The following is a 22,786-nucleotide window of genomic DNA, read 5'->3' on the forward strand; positions in this document are numbered from 1 at the left end:
ACATGGCAATATCCCAGCTAATCTCCCAGGTATTATCTTACCTGCTTTATCTCACTTTTTAACTGCATGATCCCAGTTCGTTCTGTTTTGGTTGCTCCAACAGCACCAATCTCATGGATAGAAATAGCAGGACTGACATTTGAATCAGTGGGACGAACTATGTAGTATGAGAGATTACAGAGAAAGAGAGAGGATAATAAGGTTCAATTTCTTCCCCATCACATTTAAAAAAAAACTTTCATATATATCCTTATTTTTAACTTAATTTAAAAACTATAACCTTGCTATTTGAAATGTGGTCCATGGACCAACAGCATCAGTACCACCTACGAGTTTGTTAGTAGAATCTCAGGTCCCATCCCAGATCTACTGAATCAAAATGTGCATTTTAGCAAGATACCCTTCTTGAAACGCACTGCTTTTTAACTTTCTTTTACCACTCTAAGGTCTGACATCCATCCATCTGACCATATATATCTACTTACCCTAACCTTGAAAGTTGAGCATGAGAGATGACCACTTTTCATTTGCTCTGCTGCTTTAGGTACGCAATGCCAAATCCAACCAAAACCACAAATGTAGGTGGACTATTAATTTGTGAGTTTAAAGTTGAAGGGTTACATTAGAAGTACTGTAAGCAGCTATACACATAATACAATACTGTAAGAGCTACTGAATTATTGCCAATTAGAATACAAGAAAGTTTCAGATGATATGGGTTGCTAGTTGTCCTAAAGTGGAGGCTTAAGATAATGTGAGGGAATGCATTAAACAGTTAAAAATGAAACATGATAGTAATCAATCCACTTAGTTGATATATCATTTAAGGAAAAATATAGTGGTTTCCAAATCTTGTTCCAGAAGACAGCTTGGTTTCTGTTTTATATATTGGAGTTTATTTATTTGGGGAAAAAGGTTCCTGTGATGAAGGAAAAACATTTTAAATTATGAGACACTTAAACCAAACAGTATGAAATGAAAATGCAGTTATTCAATCTCACCGCTTCGTTCCACTCCAAACTCCTTGCCGCTGAGAATGTGATGCAGGAGATTCTTCATGGCTGAAGGACTGAGATTCATCAGGCCCTCTGTGGCTTCCTCAGCTAGTCAGCAGAAATGTTAGAACAGAAGGACTTCTAATTTGCCTGCCATGCCCTCTCTATATTTTCTCTATTTCTTTTCTTGCTTAGAATTACTGAGTCACTTGATTGGAAGAACAGAATTACAAAATAAATTGATAGCACCCTACTGCTTAGGTATTCTTACTTCCATAGATTCTTAATTATTTAAGGACTGACTATCCAGTTTGTGGATTAGTGAGGTAATTGATTTCTTCTTCACCCTGCTTCCAGACCATTAGGGTACTTAGTAAAATCTTTATTTGAAGGTGGGAAGAATGAAAGAAGAACAATGGAACTGGAGGTCATTCAGAGAAAGACAATGAATGTATATATGCAGATAAACTAAAATAATTAAAACTTCTCAGCCTGGAAATAATAGAGACTTAAAAGAGATAGATTTGAATCCATGAAATTATGAATATATGAGGTTAACTTGAACATGTTAATCAGCATCACACATTTATTAAAAGTAGACTACATGCAGGTCATCATTTTAAGTAACATTTATACAAGCAGGTATGACGACATGATACCTAATCTTGAGTCTGACTATCTCTTTGGGAGTGATGGAACATGAAAACAAGATAAACAATAAAACATTGCATATTCTATGTGCCAAATGAGAGGTATAGACAATAACTGCCTTTGAAATCAATGGAGACATCAATCTCCAAGGACTGGAACTGACAAAATTAGTGGGAAGTACTGTGGGAGTAGAAGATAAAGGCCAGACTGTTGAGGGTATTAAACATCAGACCCAGGGATCTTGACTTTATCCTATAAGGAATAAAGAGCCATGGTTTTCATGAATCCACAGGAAAACAAGAAATATAACAGGCTAAATTAAGGAAAAGTGAATATTCAGGGGCTTATCCCTTATTGAGGTTTATTATTGAGCAATCACACTCTCTCGCAAAAAAAAAATTACACTATATAATGTTTATCTATAACAATGTACTGAACTAGAAATCATTTGCAATCAGGTGGACTCAGACTCAAATTCCACTATTTACTAGCTATGTTGCTTCGGGGAAGTTAGTTAACCTTCTTGAGTTTCAGTTTCTTTATTGGTAAAAGTGACACAATAATACCTTCTTCTCCAGAGGATTCTTGAAAGGATTAAATGACACAATATATGTAAACTTAAAGCAAAAAGCACAGTATCTGGCATATGGTAGGTATAAAACAATTGTTAGCGCTCTTCTGTCAAAGGGTTACTTAAATATAAATTATCTCATGTGTTTGAGTTAGGTTTGACTCAAATTGATAAATTTAGCTACTTGTTAACAGCTTGATTAAAAGTCTTTTGGGGGAAATTTAACAGAAAGAATGGCTAAAATTGAGTTTTACAACTTTGATTTTATTTTTTTGTGCCATCCCTATCTGTATTATTTTGCAATTCTTGTTGAAATCAAACAAATACTAATGGAATAAGGAGTCATGTCATAGGGGTCCATTGTTCCCCTTCACACTTTATACCATTTTGCCCTACAGCTTTCACAGGCTCCAACTATTCTTCTAACTAAAACTTTTATCTTGCCAAATACACCTATAGTTAATTTCAAAGAGAGTCTTGTCAGATAGATGTTAATGAAAATGTCATCTTCCTTTATTCAATCATGATGGTGACTAGACAGAATACTGACACCATGATCCACTGATGTAGTGACTCATTCTTGGTGTACAGACGCTCCACTGCCTAAATCTTAACCCAACTCTGTCTGTCACACTCAAGTACTCTCCAGAGTTAGAGAAATGAAGTTAGCAAAGAGTGATAAGTTAAGAGGGATTTGGAGTGAAGAGCCCACAGGAGATGGCATTCTGAAGCTGCGAACTGATCGACAAATGTGTCATCATATCAGCTCCTTGACTTGCATAAATAGTGACTAACAGGGGAACAAGGTTGCCATATCCAGCTTCTGAGCTATGGATAAAAATGTTTTAGCTTTCTTTCTTTCCTTATTCCAAACTCTATAAACTTACATCAAAAGTGAATTCCACCTAAAATAGTTACTGAATTAAGTACCTGAGCATCGAAGGGAGTGGGCCAGTTCTGTTGCCATAACTTGTATGATCAGACCAATTCGAAGTCGAAACATTTCAGCAAAGAGGCCAGGCTGGGTTCGCATATACATGGCTAGATACACCATTATTTCCTGCACACAGAGTAGATATAGACAAAAATAATGGCCTAGGTCTCACAATGCCTATTTTGTTGTCTTTGGAAATTGCTAGATCAATTGAAAACAAACTTTAAAATATCAGTCACCAGATTAGCCTTTACAATTCTTCTCACCTGTGTAAGGATTGAAATGCTCATATCCCCTTCACTGGCTTCATCTATCAGCTGAGTGAGCGCCTCATAGGGCAGAGGTCTAAGGAAAAAGACAGCAAAGAAAGACAATATTCTACAACCACTTAATCTTAAATATGTTGAAAAAATGAAGAAGCTTTATCCAAGTCCAAGTCACTGCCTCAACATTTCATCATTACCAATAGCATTCTGATTCTTTCAAACTTCAAAGCTCATTCATTGCCTCCTGAAACCACTCTGGCCCATATCAACTTAGAGGAGCTCTGCTCTCTTCTCTCTAAATCTGGATTCTCTTCCTCCTTCAAAATTTATTTAAAACTCACACCATGATGTTCTTCTAGACTAGTCTTTCATAGTTAGCTTTGAACATTTGACAAGTAACTATTATGGCTACAAAGTACTAAATTAATTTTAAGCTGTGCTTTTTTTTGTAATACACAATGTTTCTACATATTTACAGGGTACATGTGATGTTTTGTTACATACATAGGATGTGTAATGATCAAGTCAGGGTATTTACGGTATCCATCACCTTGAGCATTTACTATTTCTTTTGGCTGGGAACATTTCAAGTCCTCTCTTCTAGTTATTTTGAAATATACAATACATTGTTGTTAACAATAGTCACCCTACTCTGCTACTGAACATTAGAATGTATTCCTTCTTTAACCAACATCTCTTCAGCATCCCACCCCTACAATGGAATACTAGCTGTGCCTTTTTGAAGCCATTTTATTACTTTACAATCACAGTTGACAGAGTTGTTTGATTTTCTATAGTTTCAATTCACACACGTGCACACACACACACACACACACACACACACACACACACAGGTATACACACATCCTCACACACTTCTGATTCTCCTGCTGACACAAAGCACTCTGGGGCATGAACCATGCCATCTTCTTTGGATTACCTACAGTGTCACAAAACTGATACAAAAAAGATTCTTTTTCCAGAAGCAAGATTTTATGGATTGAATTATGTCCTCTCCTCAAATTCTTTTCTTTAAATTTTTTTTTAATTTTTAATTTTTATGGGTCTATAGTGGTGTATATATTTCTGGGGTACATGAGATTTTTGATACAGGCATTCAACATATAATAATCAAATCAGGGTAAATGGGGTATCCATCTCATCAAGCATTTATCTTTTGTGTTACAAACAATCCAATTACACTCTTTCAGTTATTTTAAAACGCACAATTAAATTATTTTGACCATAGTCTCCCTATTGTGCTATCAAATACAAGATCTTATTCATTCTCTCCAACTACTTTTTGTACCCATTAACCATCTCCACCCCCAACGCCCATAAACCCTGCTACCCTTCCCAGTCTTTTGGTAACCATCATTCTACTTTCTATCTCCATGAGTTCAATTGTTTTGATTTTTAGTTCCCACAAATCAGTGAGAACATGTGAACTTTGTCTTTCTGTGTCTGACTTATTTCACTTAACATAATGACCTCCAGTTCCATCCATGTTGTTACAAATGACAGGATCTCATTTTTTTTGTGTCTGAATAGTACTCCCTTGTGTATATGTACCATATTTTCTTGATCTATTCATCTACTGATGGACACTTACGTTGCTTCCAAATCTTGGTTATTGTGAATACTGATGAAATAAACACAGGAGTGCAGATATCTCATCAATATACCGATTTCCTTTCTTTGGGTATATACCTAGCAGTGGGATTGCTGGATCATATGGCAGCTCTATTTTTAGCTTTTTTCAGGAACCTCCAAATTGTTCTTCATAGTAGTTGTACTAATTACATTCCTACCAACAATATATGAGGGTTCCCTTTTCTCTACATCCTTGCCAGCATTTGTTATTGCCTGTCTTTTGGATAAAAGCCATTTTAACTGAGGTGAGATGATACTTCACTGTAGTTTTGATTTGCATTTCTCTGATGATCAATGATGTTGAGCACCTTTTCATATGCCTGTTTGCCATTTGTATGTCTTCTTTTGAGAAATGTCTATTCAGACCATTTGCCCATTTTTAAAGCAGACTATTGGATTTTTTTCCCTATAGAATTGTTTGAGCTCCTTATACATTCTGGTTATTAATCCCTTATCAGATAGGTAGTTGGTAAATATTTTCTCCCATTGCACCTTTCCAATTTGCTTTAAATGCTGAATGACTGACTGTAGAATGGTCGATGCTGAGTTCTTCGGCAATTTCTCATGCAGTTTTAAGAGGATCAGCTTCAACGACTGCTCTCAATTGGTCGTTGTCAACTTTCAATAGCAGGCCACTATGCTCCTCATCTTCAAGGCTCTCGTCTCCTTTGCAAAACTTCTTGAACCACCACTGCACTGTACATTTGTTAGCAGTTCCTAGGCCAAATGCCAGGCCTGTAATCCGGGACCTCAAAAACCTGCTTGGTGCTCTACCCCACTGTGGCCAACCTGGTACCTAAGCTGCAAGAAAAAGTCCCCTTTACTCTTCCCTCTCCTTTTCTTAAGCAGAAGGAGTCTCTCCCTATACCCACCATGGCTGGGCATGTGTTTGGTCACACTTGGAACCAGAATGTCTGGTCACTGTGCTGATTGTTCAGGTCCCAAGGGCTGTTTAGTCAGCACGTGATAAATCCTGCTAAAACTGGGTACTTCTCTTCAAAGTAGCAGGTTCCCTTCTGGTGCAAGGTATGTGTCAAAATGTCATCCAGGAGCTACAGACTGGAATGGGAGTCTGATGCCTCTGCCTGGTGCCCTATCCTACTGTGGCTGAGCTGGTATCCAACTTGCAAGATAGTAAATAGTAAAGTCCTCTTTACTATTTCCTCTCCTCTCCTCAGTGGAAGGAAGGATTCTCTCCCAGAGTTGCACTATCTGGAGTTGGAAGAGGGGTGGCACAAGCACTCCTTTGCCCACTCTAGCTGATGTCTCACTAGGTCGCATGCACCCCAAGTCCATTGGCTTCGAGTCCAGCACAGCACAAGGATTTGCCCAGGAATTGCAGTCCTTGTGGCCTAGACTGCTTTTTGAGTCTATTTAGTACCCAGAGCACTTTAAGCCCGTGGTGGTGAAGCTTGCTGGAACTTATGTTTCTCTAAGCCTTCATATGGGAGCTTGAACTGGAACTCAAGGGTAACAGAAATCATGGACATAAACCAGGAAGGAAGTAGTATGCAGACATCAGCAAAAGTATCCCTTCTGTAGCCAATGTAGTAAAAAAAATTTTTGTAAACAAAAAACATGCTCTGGATAGAGTTTAACCAGGAAAAAATGAGGGAGAAATATTGACAAAAGTTTTTTTTTACTACATTGGCTACAGAAGTAGAACTGGCAAGCAGGGGGGAATACCCTTTTTAAAAATTACTCCTAGTAGAAAAACAGATTCTTCAGATCATTTATGAATGAAGTTAGAATCTCTCTAAAAATATTTCTTGGAGATACAGACTGTTTGCAAGATTAAAATTTTTGCACTGGTGTGATATGAAATTAAACACATTTACTGCAGATGAACTTTACTGGCATGGCCAATGGCAAAAGGAAGACTCATGTATAAAGACTGAATTTTCCATCCCAGCCCCATCACTTGACTTACATCTCCCTCCAGGCCAAGCCTATCTTAGGGTACTGTTTCCAATTGGAGGCTGTGGCAGACCTCAGACAGTGGCACTCTGATTACAGGGTTCCTGGAGGGGTGCTACCTCACATTGCTCTGTAAGTAACCATTTTTCCTCTTTGACTATGACCTCCATCCCCTTTATTCCCCATGAGCAGCATGGAGTTTCATGGTCAGCCCTGTGCTCTAGCCACTTTCTTTCACTTGCTCTTTCCAGAGTATGGCTGACATTTTGTGGTTGCTAATTCAAGGTACCCTGTTTGTTTTGTTTTTTGAATGGCAGGTATGGAAAATCCAACAAGTAAAAAGAGTTTGAGTACTACTCTCTGTGAGTTTTCTCCTTCATTTACTCTTGCCCTACCATTACCAACATTCTTCCACTAGGTGTCTCTGATAGAGGTGAACATATGTAGGACATTATCATCCACTGACAGATTAGGGCAAGGGAATTGTAAGTCCACACCACTCCTTCTCAGAGAAGCCTGACCAAACCCAGCCATACTCACGCAGAGATAGTCTTTTCTCGAGGTTCTGGAGGAAGTCCTACTGTCAAATGTTTCTGGTGGGAGAGAAGGTCTGTGCAGGCCTAACAAGAGACAGCATAATATTATCGTTTCTGTAACACCTCAGGTTTCCACAAACATTTCTCTTTTCAGCTGAAAAACCTTTGCTCCTCTTTAACATAATGACACACTGAACTCTCTTCCTCAGAAAATACCATGAAGATCAGAAAAGAAGGATTTCTAGGAAGAAACAATGAGGTCTTTTCATCTATCTCCTAGAAAGTAGGAACTTTTTTGTTTGGTTGGTTTATGGGGTTTTTTTCTTTCTTTTTAAAAAATTTGTTTAAATTTTTAAGTTTTCAATTTTTATGGATAAATAAGAGTTATACATATTTATGGAGTACATGTGATATTTTCATACAAGCATACAACATGTAATGATCAAACCTGGGTAATTGAGACATCCATCACCTCAATATTTATCATTTCTTTGTGTTGGCAAGATTCCAAATCTGCTCTTCTAGTTACTTTGAGATTTACAACAAATTATTGTAAACTATAGTCACCCTATTGTGACACTAAATACTAGATCTTATTCCTTCAATCTAGTTGTATTTTCATGCCCATTAACTAAACTTTCTCTATCCCCCACTCCCGACTACCCTTCCCAGCTTCTAGTATCCATCATTCTACTCTCTACCTCTATGAGATCAACTTTTTAAGCTCGCACATATGAGTGAGAACATGTGGTATTTGTCTTTCTGTGCCTGGGTTATTTCACCTAACATAGTGCCCTCCAGTTCCATTCATGTTACTGTAAATGACAGGGTTTTACTATTTTTAATGCAGAATAATATCCAATTGTGTATATATACCACATTTTCTTTATCTGCTCATCTTCTGATGGACATTTAGGTTTATTCCATACCTTTGCTATTGGGAATAGTGCTACAATAAACATGGGAGTTGTAGATATCTCTCCCATATACTGATTTCCTTTCTTTTTGATATATACCCAGCAGTTGGACTGCTGGATCCCATGGTAGTTCTACTTTTAGTTTTTTGATGAACCTCCATACTGTTTTCCATAAGTAGCTATACTAAGTTCCATTCCCACTAATGGTGTATGGACGTTTCCCTTTCTAGGAGGTAGGAACCTAGTGTAAATTCATTCTTAAGATATAGAATTCTTAATATCATTATAAAGATGTTATGGTTTATAATATTTTATAAATCTACAATTCTTACTTGTCATTCACAAACAAAAAGAACTGAATATCAAATTTTATGTGGAAAAGACATCTCAAATGGTTAGAGGCTATGGTTGTTTTAAAAAACAATTATAGAAACCAATTTTTAAAAAGCACGCTTATTTAGATTTGGTATAAATTCAAGAATTTATAGTACCTCATCAAGTGCTTCCACTTTCTTCCTTAAGATTCCAGAAATGTATCGGATCAGGCCCCAGTGACGAATTTCTCCCACTTTGCCATACAGCTCGGTAAGAAGCTCTCTCACTGTAGCACTCCCTTCTTTATACAATTCAGTGTTCCAGTCAGGTCCTCTAGAATTTTAACGACAGGACTACATCAGTTTTAAGTAAAGCTTCTGGCAATCATCTTTTCTTTCAGTGTTATAATGAACATGCCTGTTTTTGATAGGTCTCTCTCACTAGGAAATCAATGTAATTTACTAAGAATCCTTATAAAACTATGATTAACAGTCAGCTCTGAAAGCCAGTACCTACACAAGAATAAGTCTTAGTTTTAGCTGTGCTTTTGACAAAATGCATTCTTTTACCCTATTCATGGGCTTCAATATAGTTGAAATTAAAGACAAAGATTTAACAAACGAATTATTTCAAAAATCACTGTAAGGAAAGTCATATGACAAATTACTAACTAGGAAAAAATGTTTGCAATTCATAGGATAATTTCCCTTATATATAAAGAACTCCAACATGTAAATTTAAAAAATTAAAAACAAAAGAAAATCTGGCAAAACAAATACTGCTGGCAAAACAAATACTGCTGGCAAAACAAATAGATGGCTTTTAAAGATAGGAAAAGGTGCTCAACCTCACTCATAGAAAAACTTTAACTTAGCACTATACCAAGATAACATTTTTAACCTATCAGATTGTCAAAAGTCCCTAAAGTTGATAACACTATTTTGGTGAGGCTTTGAGAAAACAGGCACCATCAATATGCTGCTGATCGGAATAAAAATTGGACAATTCCTTTGGAGAGCTATTTGGAAATATATATCAGTATTGAAAATATTTAAAAACAGCCTGGCAATTCCTAACATGGTTAAATGCAGAATTACCATATAATCCAGCATTTCCACTACTAGTTATACAGTCAATAGAAATAAAAACATATGTCCACATTAACTTGTACATGAATGTTTATACCAGCATTATTCATAATAGCCAAAAAGTAGAAAGAACCCAAATGTCCATCATCTGATGAATGGATAAATAAGGTGTGCTATATTTATACAGGATATAATATCTGGCAATAAAAGAATGAAGTACTGATACATGTTACAACACGGATGAATCTTGAAAACATCATGTTAAATGAAAGAAGCCTGTCATAAAGGACCACATATTGCAAGACTCAATTTATATAAAATGTCCCAAGCAAACAAATCTATACAGACAGAATGTAGATTAGTGGCTGCCTAGGGCTGGGGGGATGGAGGGATTGGGGGTTGATGGATAAAGGAAGTGGGGCTTCTTTTTGGGGTAATGCAAATGTTCTAAAATGAGTAGTGGTGAAGAATGCACAACAATGTGAATACATTCAAAGCCATTTAATTGTACAGTTAAAAAATACCTATTTTTTGATCTATCAATTCGAGTTCTGGTTTACTTGCATGATAAATTTCACACACGTGAAATGCTGTATGCTATGAGGGTACTTGCTATAGCATTTTTGTGATTGTGAATTCTGGCAACAATTCAAATGTTCATCAATAAGAGGCTGGCTAAGTAAATTATGATATATTCAAATAATGGAATGACACACAATTATTCAGCAAATATGAAGTAGATCTAGATTGTGGTAATATATTTTAAACAATAGCTGCAACAATTTCCTATCCAACCTACTCTTCTTACAATGTGACTCTCGCACTCCTCCCATGAAGAGATGAGTTCTGTGTTCCCTTCCCTTGAACCCAGGCATGCTTGTGATTAAGGCAAAAGTGACTTACCTAATTTCTGAGGCTAGGCTATACAAAGTAATAGAGCTCCCAGCTGGGACACTTACTAGTAGAACCTAGTCATCATGCTGTGAAGATGTGGAGAGACACATGAGGAGGTCATCTGTGGGTGTACCAGCTGTAGGTAACCTCAGCCGAGGTTCTAGCCAACAGCCAGTATCAACCCCTAGACATATGAGTGGGCAAGCATTGTGAAGATTCCAGCCCCAGAAATTGTTGACCAAAACTAAATGAGAGACCTCAGGTGAGAACTGCCTGGCTGAACACAGGCAAGTCCCAGAACTGTGAAAGATAATTTAAAAATTTTTAAATTTTTGTTATTTTAAGCTACTGAGTTTCAGAGTGATTTGTTATGAAGCAATAGATAATTGGAATATATATGTAGTTATCATCAAGATATATAGTTTTAGTGAAAGAAAGCAAGGTAGAGCTGTGTGTATACTATGCTACCTTTTGGATAAATAGGGGTAAAATTATCCCCATATATGTCTGTGTTTACCTACATATCCATAAATGTCCATGGGAGGATACACACACACACACACACACACACACACACACACACACACACACAACACTGACTGCCCATGAGAAGGGGAACAGGGTATCTGGGGGAACAGAGATGGGAGAAAGACATTTTACCCTCTCACTGTATATTCTTTTGTACTTAAAAATTTTTGAACCATAGGAATATATCTATTCAATATATTAAATTTAAAAACATGAAATAAAATGTGCTATAGGAAGAGTCATTAATGGATGAAAAAAATCAGTGAGCGAAAGTTTGAAGAGTAACCGTATATTTACATAGTCTCAAAGTACATCTCTACGAGATACTTTTTTAATTACAAAAGATGACATAATAACTTTACAGTGTAGGTACATGGAAGAATCTACCTTAACCAAATGATCCAACCAAGCGATCAAAGTTTACAGTATCAGCAATGGGACTAATCAACACTATGATATGACACATGGAAAAGAACTTGGCATTACCTTAGTAATGTATAATCTGAATTTAATCATGACAAAATATCACATAAACTGAAATTGAGGGATATTCTGCAAAATAACTGGTTTGTATTCCTCACAAATGTTAACAACATGAAAAATGAAGACTCAGGAACTGTTCCAGATAAATGGGAGACTCAAGACACCTGAGAACTCAATAAAATTCATGATTTTAGATGTTCTTTTCTATAAAGACACTATTGGGCTATATGACAAATCTTAATAGTATCTGTAGATAGTTAATAGTATTGGTTTAATGTTAAACAATTCCCTGACTTTGGCAATTATACTGTGCTTATGTAGGAGAGTTCATAATTTTTCGGAAATAAACACTGAATTATTTAGGGTTAGATGGGGATCGTGTCTGCCACTTACTCTCAAATGGTTCAGAAAAAAATAATATGTGTGTGTGATTGAGTATAGATGATGATATCAACGTGAAAGAGAGAGAGAGAGAGAGATTAAAAGCTCAGTGGAAACATCTGATGGATCTGAATGAGGGCTATCCAGAATTTTTATTGTACTATCCTCACAACTTTTCTCCAAGTCTGACACTGTCAAATTTTAAAGATATGAAAAAAGTGCTATGAGATCTCAGAATCAGTGGAAGATTATTTTTACTATTACAGATTGGAGGAAGTTTCATGTGGGTGACAGATGACCTAGGCCTTGACAGAGAGAAATGCAAGAAGTAGAAATGGAGTGTGGTAAAGGAGAATATTCTAGGCAGAAGAAAAAATAAGAATCAAGGTATGAAGGTAGGCATGTAGAGGCTGTGCTTTGGGTATGATAAATAGACTGTTTTGGTGACAGCATTCACATTGTAAGGGAAGAGCAATGGTAAATAAAAGTTGAAAGTCAAATCATAGAGGATTTAGATTTGGCCAATGATTCCCTGTGGTAGCGTTGATGCTGTAGCGAGAGGCAGGGGATGAGGAGGAATTGAAGACAATGACACAATTTCAAGTCTGGGTTACTTGAAGGAATGATGATACCCAGAATAGAGTCAGGAAAGACAACAGCAGTAGGTTTGTAGTAAAGACAGTGAATTTGACTTTAGACATGTTCAATAGGAAGATATATATTTGAAAATAAATTCTACTCCAAATAAGACTATGTCACAACCTATTATAATAAAAATGTCAAAGATCAAAGACAAAGAGAGAATTCTGAAAGCAGTGAGAAAAAAGAAGCAAATAACATATAAGGGAATCTTAATAAGCCTAACGGCAGACTTCTCAGCAGAACCCTTATAGGCCAGGAGATAGTGAGATGAGGTATTCAACGTGCTGAAGGGAAAAAACTGCCAGCCAAGAATACTTCAGAAATGAAGAAGACATAGACTTTTCCAGACAAACAAAAGCTGAGGAAATATATAACCATCAGACCTGTTTTACAAGAAATGCTAAAGGGAGTTCTTCAAGATGAAAGAAAAAGACATTAATGAATAATATGAAAACATCTGAAAATATATGTCACTGAGTACACAGTCATATGAATACTCTATTAACCTAACGATGGTGTGTAAATTACTTACATCTTTAGTATGAAGGTTAAAAGACAAAACCATTAAAAATAGTAACTACAATAATTTGTTAAGGGATATGCAATATAAAAATTTTAAATTGTGACATCAAAAACTCAAAATGTTGGGAGGTGGAGTTAAAGAGATTTTTCTTCTCTTTTACTGTAATCATAGTTAAATTGTTAAGATTTTTTGTAAGCCTCATGGTAACCACAATGCAAAAACATATAATAGATATGCTAAAAATAAAAAGCAAAAAATCAAAACATATTATGAAGGAAAATCACTTAGCCATAAAGACAGATAGTAAGAGAGAAATAAAAAAGGAAGGAAGGAAGGAAAGAAGGAGGGGGGAAGGAAGGAAGGATTGATTCTACAAAACAACTGGAAAACAATTAATTAAATGGCAGTAGTAAGCCCTTACCTACCAATAATTACCTTTAATGTGAGTTGATTAAATTATCCCATTAAAAAGCAGAGTAGCTTAATGAATAAAAAAAGCCAAGAGCCAACTATATGCTGCTTAAAAGAGATTCACTCCACCTGTGAGGACATACATGGACTAAAAGTGAGTGGATGGAAAAAAGATATTCCATGCAAATGGAAAGCAAAAGACAACAGACGTAACTCTACTTGGATAAAACAGACTTTCAGGGCCAGGTGCTGTGGCTCACACCTGGAACTCCCAGCACTCTGGGAGGCTGAGGCAGAAGGATGGCTTGAGCCCAATAGTTTGAGACCAGCCTGGGCAACATGGCCAGACCCCAGCTCTGCAAAAAAAAAATTAAAAATCAGCTGGCCATGGTGGCATGCACCTGTGGTACCAGCTACTCAGGAAACTGAAGTTGGAGGGTCACTTGAGCCCAGGAGTTTGAGACTACAGTGAGCCATGTTCATGGCACTACACTCCAGCCTGGCTGACAGAGCAAGACTGTCTTAAAAAAATAGACTTTAAGTAAAACACTAAAAACTGATATAGAAGGTCACCATATAATGATAAGGGGGATCAGTTAAGCAAGAGGATTCAACTATTGTAAATGTATATGCACCCAACATTGGAGCACCTAAGTATATAAAGCAAATATTAACATACCTAAAGGAAGAGATAGACTACAATACAATAATAGTATGGGCCTTCAACAGCCCATTTTCAGTAATGGACAGATCACATAGACAGAAAATCAACAAACAAACATTGGATTTAAACTGCACACTAGACCAAATGGACCTAATTGATATTTACAGAACATTCCATCCAAAAGCTACAGAATACACATTATTCTCAACTTTACATGGAACATTCTGCAGGGTAGATTATATACTAGGCTACAAACAAGTATTAATGAATTGAAGAAGATCAAAATCATATCAAGTATCTTTTCTGATCACAATGATATAAAACTAGAAATCAATAACAGGAGAAACCACAGAAACTTTACAAATACAAGGAAATTAAACATGCTCCTAAACAACCAAGGGGTCACTGAACAAATTAAGAAGGAAATTACAAAAATTTCTTTTGGCAAATGAAAAGGAAATGCAACATACCAAAAGATATGGGATACAGAAAATGCTATTCTAAGAGAGATGTTTATAGCAATGAATGCATATATCAAAAAGTATAAAGGTCTAAAATAAACAACATAATGTTACACCTAAAGTAACTAGAAAAACAAGAACAAACTAAACCCAAAATTAGTAAAAGGAAAGAAACAATAAACATCAGAGTGGAAATAAATAAAACAGAGACTAAAAAAGCAATACAAATGATTAACAAAATGAGAAGTTGGTTTTTTTTGAAAAGATAAACAAAATCAACAAAGATTTGGCTAGACAAAGAAAAAAAGAAAGAATACCCAAATAAATAAAATGAGAGATGAAAAGGAGATATATAGCCTGGGTAACATAGTAAGACCTCATTTCTATAAATAATTAAAAAAACATTTAGCTGGACATGGTGGCACACACCTGTGGTACCAGCTACTCAGGAGGCTGAGGTGGGAGGATCACTTGAGACTGGGCAGTGAAGGCTGCAGTGAGCCATGATGATGCCACTGCACTCCAGCCTGGGCAACAGAGCGAGACCTCACTTCAAAATCAAAAAAAGAAGATGAGATATAACTGATACCACAGAAATTAAAAGAATTGTTAGAAACTGTTATGAACAATTATATGCCAACAAGTAGGAAATCCTAGAAGAAATGGATAAATTTGTGAACACATACAATCTACCAAGATTGAAGTATGAAGAAATAGAAAATCTGAATAGATCAATAACAAAGGAGATTGAATCAGTAATAAAAAGTCTCCCATCAAAGGGAAGCCCAGGACCAGATGGTTTCACTGCTGAATTGTACCAAATATTTAGAGAACTAATACTAATTCTTTTCAAACTATTCCAAAAAATAAAAAAAATTAAAAAAAAAAAAGGAAAAGGGGAGAGTTCTTCCTAACTCATTTTATGAGGCCAGCATTACCCTGATACCAAAACCAAACAAGGACACAACAAAAAAAGAAAACTAGAAGCCAGCGAGAATGCTCATCCTATAATGATTATAAAACTCCCAATTTAGTCTCCTTTCCCTGGGCTCTCAAGCCTTTTTGGGAGCAAGCTGGGAACCTTCTTTGCTCTTCCTAGAAAGCCTTATTATGTGAGTAATAAATATTCCACACCTTCTTGGTATGTGTATGTCACCATCTATCTCAACATCCAAACCAAATTTAGGGGAAGAAAGTCCATCCTGCCTCTTCATGGTGACTACAACATGGAAAAGGAGGGAGAACAGATTATTTTTGTGTAGGCTTGTGGGGTTTAGGAGAGAGGAGTTCAATTTGGACATATTGAGTTTGTACTAATACAAAGTACCTAGCAGGATGCCTGACACATAGCAAACAAAAATGTTAGTTTCTTTCTCCTATAAACCTCTATATTCTTACTTTTCTTGAGTTAAAAACTTATCTGTACATTTGACCAAATAATGGAGGCTTAAAAATAACCTAATGACAGTAATATTTATCAGTTATTGATCACCCACCATGTGCCAGGCATTGTATTAGAGACTTTATGGATATTATATCTTAATCTTTACAATAACTCTATGAGGTATATATAATCCAAATTCTATAAATGAGGACAACTGAGGGTTTGAAGTCACATGATGGGTAGGTTGTTAAACTATATTCAATTCCAGATCAGCGAAACTCCAAAAGCTGTGCTCTATTTATTATGCTATAATTCCTCTGATTATGAACATTAAACTAGATTGATAATATCCACCACTTACTTCATAGTATACAGCATATAGAGGATATCAGCTTGTTCCTGTAAGCTTGAGGTCTCCTTCAACTGTAAAACCAGTGCTTTAAAGTCCACCTCCCCAGACTGGTCTCTAGGAAGATGTATTTCTACACGAACAGAGGGAACCTTTAGTTTGAGAAATGATGAAAAGAAATTAAGTTCACAAGTGCTCAACTTAAATAATGTCCTAGAATGAGTCATCTTTTCACCTCTAAACCTTTTCCAAGGAATTCTTTAAATATTAATGAAAGGCAAAGCAAAAGTAATGAAACCTTCCAGATGTATAATACAGCAATCTAGTTTTCCCAAAGTCTGACCAGACAAACTTGCCCAATGTAAAAGTGAACTGAAAAGAACATGTATCTTCACCAGAATAGCATTTTGCGTACCACTAGTTAGTAACAAGAACCATAATGACTAGTCCTATTATTTCCCATAAAGATGGCAGTTTTTCAAAAAGCTAATAGAAATACCTCCTGCACAAATTTACCTGGTTCTCCTGTCGGGGATGAGGTGAATCAAGTAAGTTGAATGAAGGCCGGGAAGCCTGAAATAACTTCGTAGGAAGATACATGTGAACATCTGCAAAAATATGACATTTATGGGAAATATTAGGTAATTAGGAGACTAATAGAAATGCACAGTTGACTTCAACAATTAAGTCACATGTGAGTCAGTTCTTTATAGAACAAGAATGACAAATTTCTCCTTTCTTGGTAATATCAAAGAAAATAAATATGAATATAAGATAATTTAAATAATGTGCAATTAATAAGTATATTTTGAATTGAATTTCTAGAATTATAGCACTAGCTGGACATGTAACATATTAAATTTACTAATGTGATTAATCCACGATGGTGCGTTCACTGATACTTTGATGGAATACGACATATAATAGAAAGAACTCAGTTGCATTTTCTATTTTCCGAACTTTTCTAGGTGAATATCTGGCTGCTAGTGGTTAAATTTCCCTAAGAATAAGTGAATGGATGATCCTATCTAGGGAATAAGAAAAATGTAGTTGCTGACCAACTTTGAGATATTCCTAAGATTTTTTACTTACAGTTCATTGTTGAAATACTTACCATCACTTCTAAGGAAAGATTTGTAATTTTCACCACTTTACAGATACAGAAAGAGAGATACAGAGCTCAAATAACTGTTCAAGCAAGTAAGTAGCAGAGCTGGGAATTAAGCCCAAGTTTTCTGGTTCACAATTGAGAAGTATAACAATAAATTTCATCTCTTCATATAAGCCCTTTCTCGAGGAAGCATACTCAGAGGGTATGCTGAGCTTTTCCCTATTATAAATGTTAAATGATTCCCAATGTTCATGTTTAATGTATTTGGTTAGTAATGGTCAATAAAGTTTTAGACAGCAAGAGCATGCATCTCAGTCATTCTCATCATCTGTAAAATGTTAACATTCAGGTCTTCTAGGTGTGGCCAAGGAGCCCTTCTCTCCTTTCATATCCAGCTACTATAAAGACATTGAACACTCTTAGGAACTATGACTACTCCTGGCAATGTGTGGCAGAAGACACCCTCCACTGCGAATACAACTGAAGGAGGGTAGTGGCCATGGGGAGAAGAATGGCAAAGTTGTAAAGAATGAGTATTATATTTGACAAAACAGTTCTACATTGCTGGAACAACAACAAAATTCCATAGAAGTAATTTTCCCAAAGGAAAAACCCTTTCTACCATTTCAAACTTTAATGTTATAGTTGAATATGCTCCATGTCTCTTGTTCTGCCTCTTCTTACCATGTTACCAGTTAAACCAGACTACACAGCACTACCTGCAGCATAACTATACACAATTCACTAATTTTACAAATATTTGAGAGTCTAATATGTTCTAGGTGCTGTCTGAGATGCTGGGGATAAAGCAGTGAACAAAAACTAAAGTTCCTGCTTACATTGTAATCAATGCCCGCCCCTATCCTGGGCTTCACGTCATCCTGTGCCTGACTCTGGTGAGTCACGGCATTACTCACTCTGTACATGCAGTTCCTTGGCCTTGGTTACCAAGGACATTAAGTCGCAGGTTGTTTGCACAGCAGCTTGGAACCGATCTAGCCCTCCCTTCTGTGAGGTAGGGGCTAGTTTAGGATGGGGAGCAGTGTGCGCCAAAAGATGATCTAAATAACGAGCAACTTCATCACCACAGCGAGCTGCAAGGTTAGTGGGGGGAGGGGGAAGAGAAAAGAATGAAAATATTTTAGTTACTTTACAATCTACCCCAGCAAAGAGAATGATTGGCTCCTGTGCTCACAACACAGCACCAGAAGTAGGTTGTTTTTAGCTCATGGAGGAAAAGCTTGTGATCATGATATAACCTCATCACTTTAAGATCCAGTGACCATGGCCATTTACTAGGATCCCCCTCCTCTTCAACTTGCTGAGACAAGATCAGGGTTCTTGAAAGCAGTATGAGCTTGTTTTACATTGGAGCAAGCATTTAGCAATCTGTGTATTTGTGTGTGTGCATGTGATAGTAATGGTGGCAGGGATGGAGGAGGAACAGAACAGGGAGCTTCAGGTCACACTAATGTGAGGGGACTTTGGTGAGGAAGGGCCAGGAAAGGGCAAAAATCTTCTTAGTCACCTCATTTGTTTATTCAGCAAATATTTGTTGGCTGCTATGTACCAGGCAGTGTACTAGGTGCTGACATTTCAGTGGTGAAGAGGATGGATATGGTCCCTATCTTCTTGGGCTCCCCTTCTCCCATATACCTTCTATAACATTATCTCTGAGTATGGGTAATGGAAAGAAAAACATACATATATCCTGTGGAAGCTTAATATTTCAGACTTTACATGAATATTCACAAGGTTTATAGTTAGAAAAGCACACTATTCAGATCGATACCAAAGTCTGCTGTATCAGTCATGAGTCATCTGGTTTTTGATGATATTTACTGATCTCTCCAGATGTCTTTCTGTGCTCTGATGTGACTAATGCGAACTAGTAGAGCTGTAAGAATGGAGCTCATATTCAGTGACATCCTAATGACAAAGATTGTAACCTTGAATACAATCTAGAGACTTGAGTGGAGGATTATGAAGAATATGGAGAGAAGCTCTTTACCCACAGAAGGGCTGGCAAGCAATAAATACATTCATTTTGAGAACACTGATGAGTAAACCCGGAACTAGGAAAGTGACTCAGAATGCCATAATGTCAAATTCAGTAATACGTATCATTAGAAATATATATTTTAGTAATCCAATGGAACGAGTACTACAGATAAAAATCACAACTACCCATAGAAGAGCAAACAATCTCAATATATGATCTTCTCATTTAATTTTCAAAGTATTTTATGCCAAGACATCATGACTTTGGTTATTACTGATAACAGTAAATAGCCTTGTATTTAATGTACTTTTCCAACAAAGAAATTCAACTGTTTTAGATCTTACAAAAACAAACACAGAATGAATGAAGTGGTGCTTAGTGAGTAAATGTCGGGCCCAAAAAAGAAAATAGTCCTTCTGACTGCTAATGTGTTGTCCTATTGTATGAGATTGTGCTGGCTGACCTCACTGAGGGCAGCAAATTTATTTTTTTCTTTTCTCCAACATACCACTCTTAAGATAAAGAAATTGGCTGCCTTAAGATACAGGCTAACACTCAAGTACCCAGACAATGAAAGCAGGCAAATCATGTTTTAGAGGGCTAGACAAATAATTCTTTCTTATTGGCCCTTCTCTGTATGAAATTCAAGCAACATAATGCCTGCTCTGCCTAAGTCAGTATTTTAACACTGTAGGGTAGTGTTGCTCAGTCACTTTCAATTCATGCCCCTGCAATGCTTTCTCACTATATCACCTTTGTATTGCTAGAAGCCAATTAGAGTTTGACTTAGTTGTATTTGCCTAGTTTGTACTATGAAAGTAACAGACATACTGAATAGGCTTTTTCAAACTACACAGACCTCCCCAGAGATTCCGATATGCTCCTCTAATATTATATGAAAAGGACTCTAATTAAATTTCATATTTTTATGCTTTTTAATGTCAAAAAGCAGTACTGTATATGTATTATTTTCCTCTTCATACTTGATTAATCATCTCTCACTCACCACTGCTTCTTCCCATGTCAAAATCACCAGCCACTTCAAATGCCTGGGAGAGGAATCTTCCCCAATCTTAGTAAGGGACTGTCCAACTCCATACTCCACAATTACCACAGGAATATTAGACCAGAAACCAAAGGTAAGTAGAGGGAGGAAAAGTAAAGCCAAACAAAAGTAGAGATCTAGAGTGAGGATAGAACACTGTGAGACTGCTGGCAGCATAAATTATTAAGGATGGTGCTAAACAATATTTTGTAGTTTTGTCCAGCCAGGCCAGTGCTTTATGAAGCCTCCTTACCATGACTGGTTGAATCATAATCATTCATCCAGTTGCCAGATTCCAGGTAATCGTAGTTGTCATCATAATCTTCACTGTACAGCTTACCCTCAGGTCCAGGGTCCATGAAGCTCAAGTGTGTGCAACAAGATGTTGTCAAAAACTCTGACAATTTACCTGTTTGAACCCTAAAAATTAGAGGAGGATAGAAAACAGAAAATCAGGGGTGATCCTTTTTAAACAACACAATCTTAGTGATAAAAGGACACCTAACATGTTTTGTTGGGGGATTACTAATGTGCATACATTAATATAAATTTTATAAAAATAAAATTTTACAGCACTCCTAGGCATGGTGTACATCTTAAATGGTTAGGGGACTGTATTAATAAAGGTTACAATTATGGATTAACAATCCACCAGCAGACCAGTTTTGCTCTCTTCTACTGCCATATATTACGTTGCTAACTATGCCAAACATCTGGTAAAAATTTGCATTGGCTACTGGAGAAGCCTGGAGAGAATGAAGATAAGTCATCACAAACCCATCACTTCATTAAAAAAATACCCAAAGGCCATTTGAACATAAAGGATGGTACTTGACAATTCTGTAAATTATAGTAGACTGTAAGCCATATCGTCTCCTACTTATGAAGACAATTACAAAACCCAAAAGCAAAGTCAGCATTAAAAAATTTCTAAAGAGGCCAACTTGAAGGGGCTATCAATGGCCACACCTTGGATAATTAAAATATTGAAATAATAACAGAAATGGATCATGGCATATTGAATAAAATAATAATCTATGAATCTGTGCTGATACTAAACTACAAAATAAAAGGGGGGGAAGGGAAAGCTCTTTTTTTAACATAAGAATTTCAACCAATAAATGTACACAGAATGATAGAAACACCATTTAATAACTCCAATAGTAATAAGTGAATTCATGCAAGGATCAACGGAAGCTAATACGATTTGATCAAAGACTGTTGGAGAAAGGATATGCAGAAACCTGGCAGATACCAGGTTGAACACTTTAACCAAGTGATCAAGGTTATCATCACCCAATAATGTCACAAACAAATCTCATGTGCCTCTGATATGATGCACTGAAAGAGACTGTAGTAAATTCTTATAATTGTATGTTTCCCTGGCATCTATTTTGAATATAAGCTTAACTTTCTCATACCAGAAGCAGAGTTCAGGAATCTTTGACAGTTTCCAGTTCTACACCTCCCTCAGTTCCTCACTGTGGTCAGTCCACATATCTGCCTTATACAACTTCCTCCTGGTAACCACCTCCCTAAGGGACAGCTAAATGTGATCTATTTGACTAGCCTCACTGATCCTCACATCCTACATGAACTATGCCAATATGCCACAGTGACCACCTCTCAGTCACAGTGTGACCTCCAGGAAGTCATGCCTACTTGCTTTAAACCCACCAATTAAAACTCCCCAAGGAATATCTGTTTGGATAATGCCCTGGACCTCAATAAAGGCATTGGCCCATGGGTCTCTCTTTTTCTCTCTCCACATGCTCCCTGACCTCAGTGTGTGTGGCCTCCAGGTATTCTGTGTACCTCACCTGCAGGACCTGTAAGTAATAAAATCTTTATTTCCATCTTGTGCCTCTCCTAACCATTGAAGGGGTGCTCTCCATCTTAAAGATCCTAACTTAAAACAAGGACTCAACATCACACAGGTAGTATTCCTGCCAAAAACATGTAGCCTGAATCTAATAATGAGAAACAACCAGCCAAATCCAAATTGTGAGATGTTCTGCAAAATAACTGACCTGCATTCTTCAAAAATGTAATGAAAACTCTCATG

General features: G+C 36.6%; 1 protein-coding gene across 2 annotated transcripts in view; it reads right to left on the reverse strand.

Moving 5' to 3' along the window:
• Positions 1 to 22,786, reverse strand: part of PHKA1 (phosphorylase kinase regulatory subunit alpha 1) — a 130,791-nt gene that overhangs the window by 21,670 nt on the left and 86,335 nt on the right. For both annotated transcript variants that reach the window (XM_003805252.6, XM_003805251.6), the window contains exons 18-27: positions 20,975 to 21,141; positions 18,592 to 18,768; positions 17,080 to 17,171; positions 16,576 to 16,715; positions 8,932 to 9,088; positions 7,528 to 7,607; positions 3,418 to 3,496; positions 3,148 to 3,277; positions 1,002 to 1,103; positions 42 to 157 (exon numbers count right to left, since the gene is read on the reverse strand). In XM_003805252.6, coding sequence (XP_003805300.3) covers positions 42 to 157; positions 1,002 to 1,103; positions 3,148 to 3,277; positions 3,418 to 3,496; positions 7,528 to 7,607; positions 8,932 to 9,088; positions 16,576 to 16,715; positions 17,080 to 17,171; positions 18,592 to 18,768; positions 20,975 to 21,141 — 1,240 coding nt within the window. The remainder of the gene's footprint in view (positions 1 to 41; positions 158 to 1,001; positions 1,104 to 3,147; positions 3,278 to 3,417; positions 3,497 to 7,527; positions 7,608 to 8,931; positions 9,089 to 16,575; positions 16,716 to 17,079; positions 17,172 to 18,591; positions 18,769 to 20,974; positions 21,142 to 22,786) is intronic.

This window comes from Pan paniscus, chromosome X, assembly GCF_029289425.2.
Source record: "Pan paniscus chromosome X, NHGRI_mPanPan1-v2.0_pri, whole genome shotgun sequence".
NCBI lineage: Eukaryota > Metazoa > Chordata > Mammalia > Primates > Hominidae > Pan > Pan paniscus.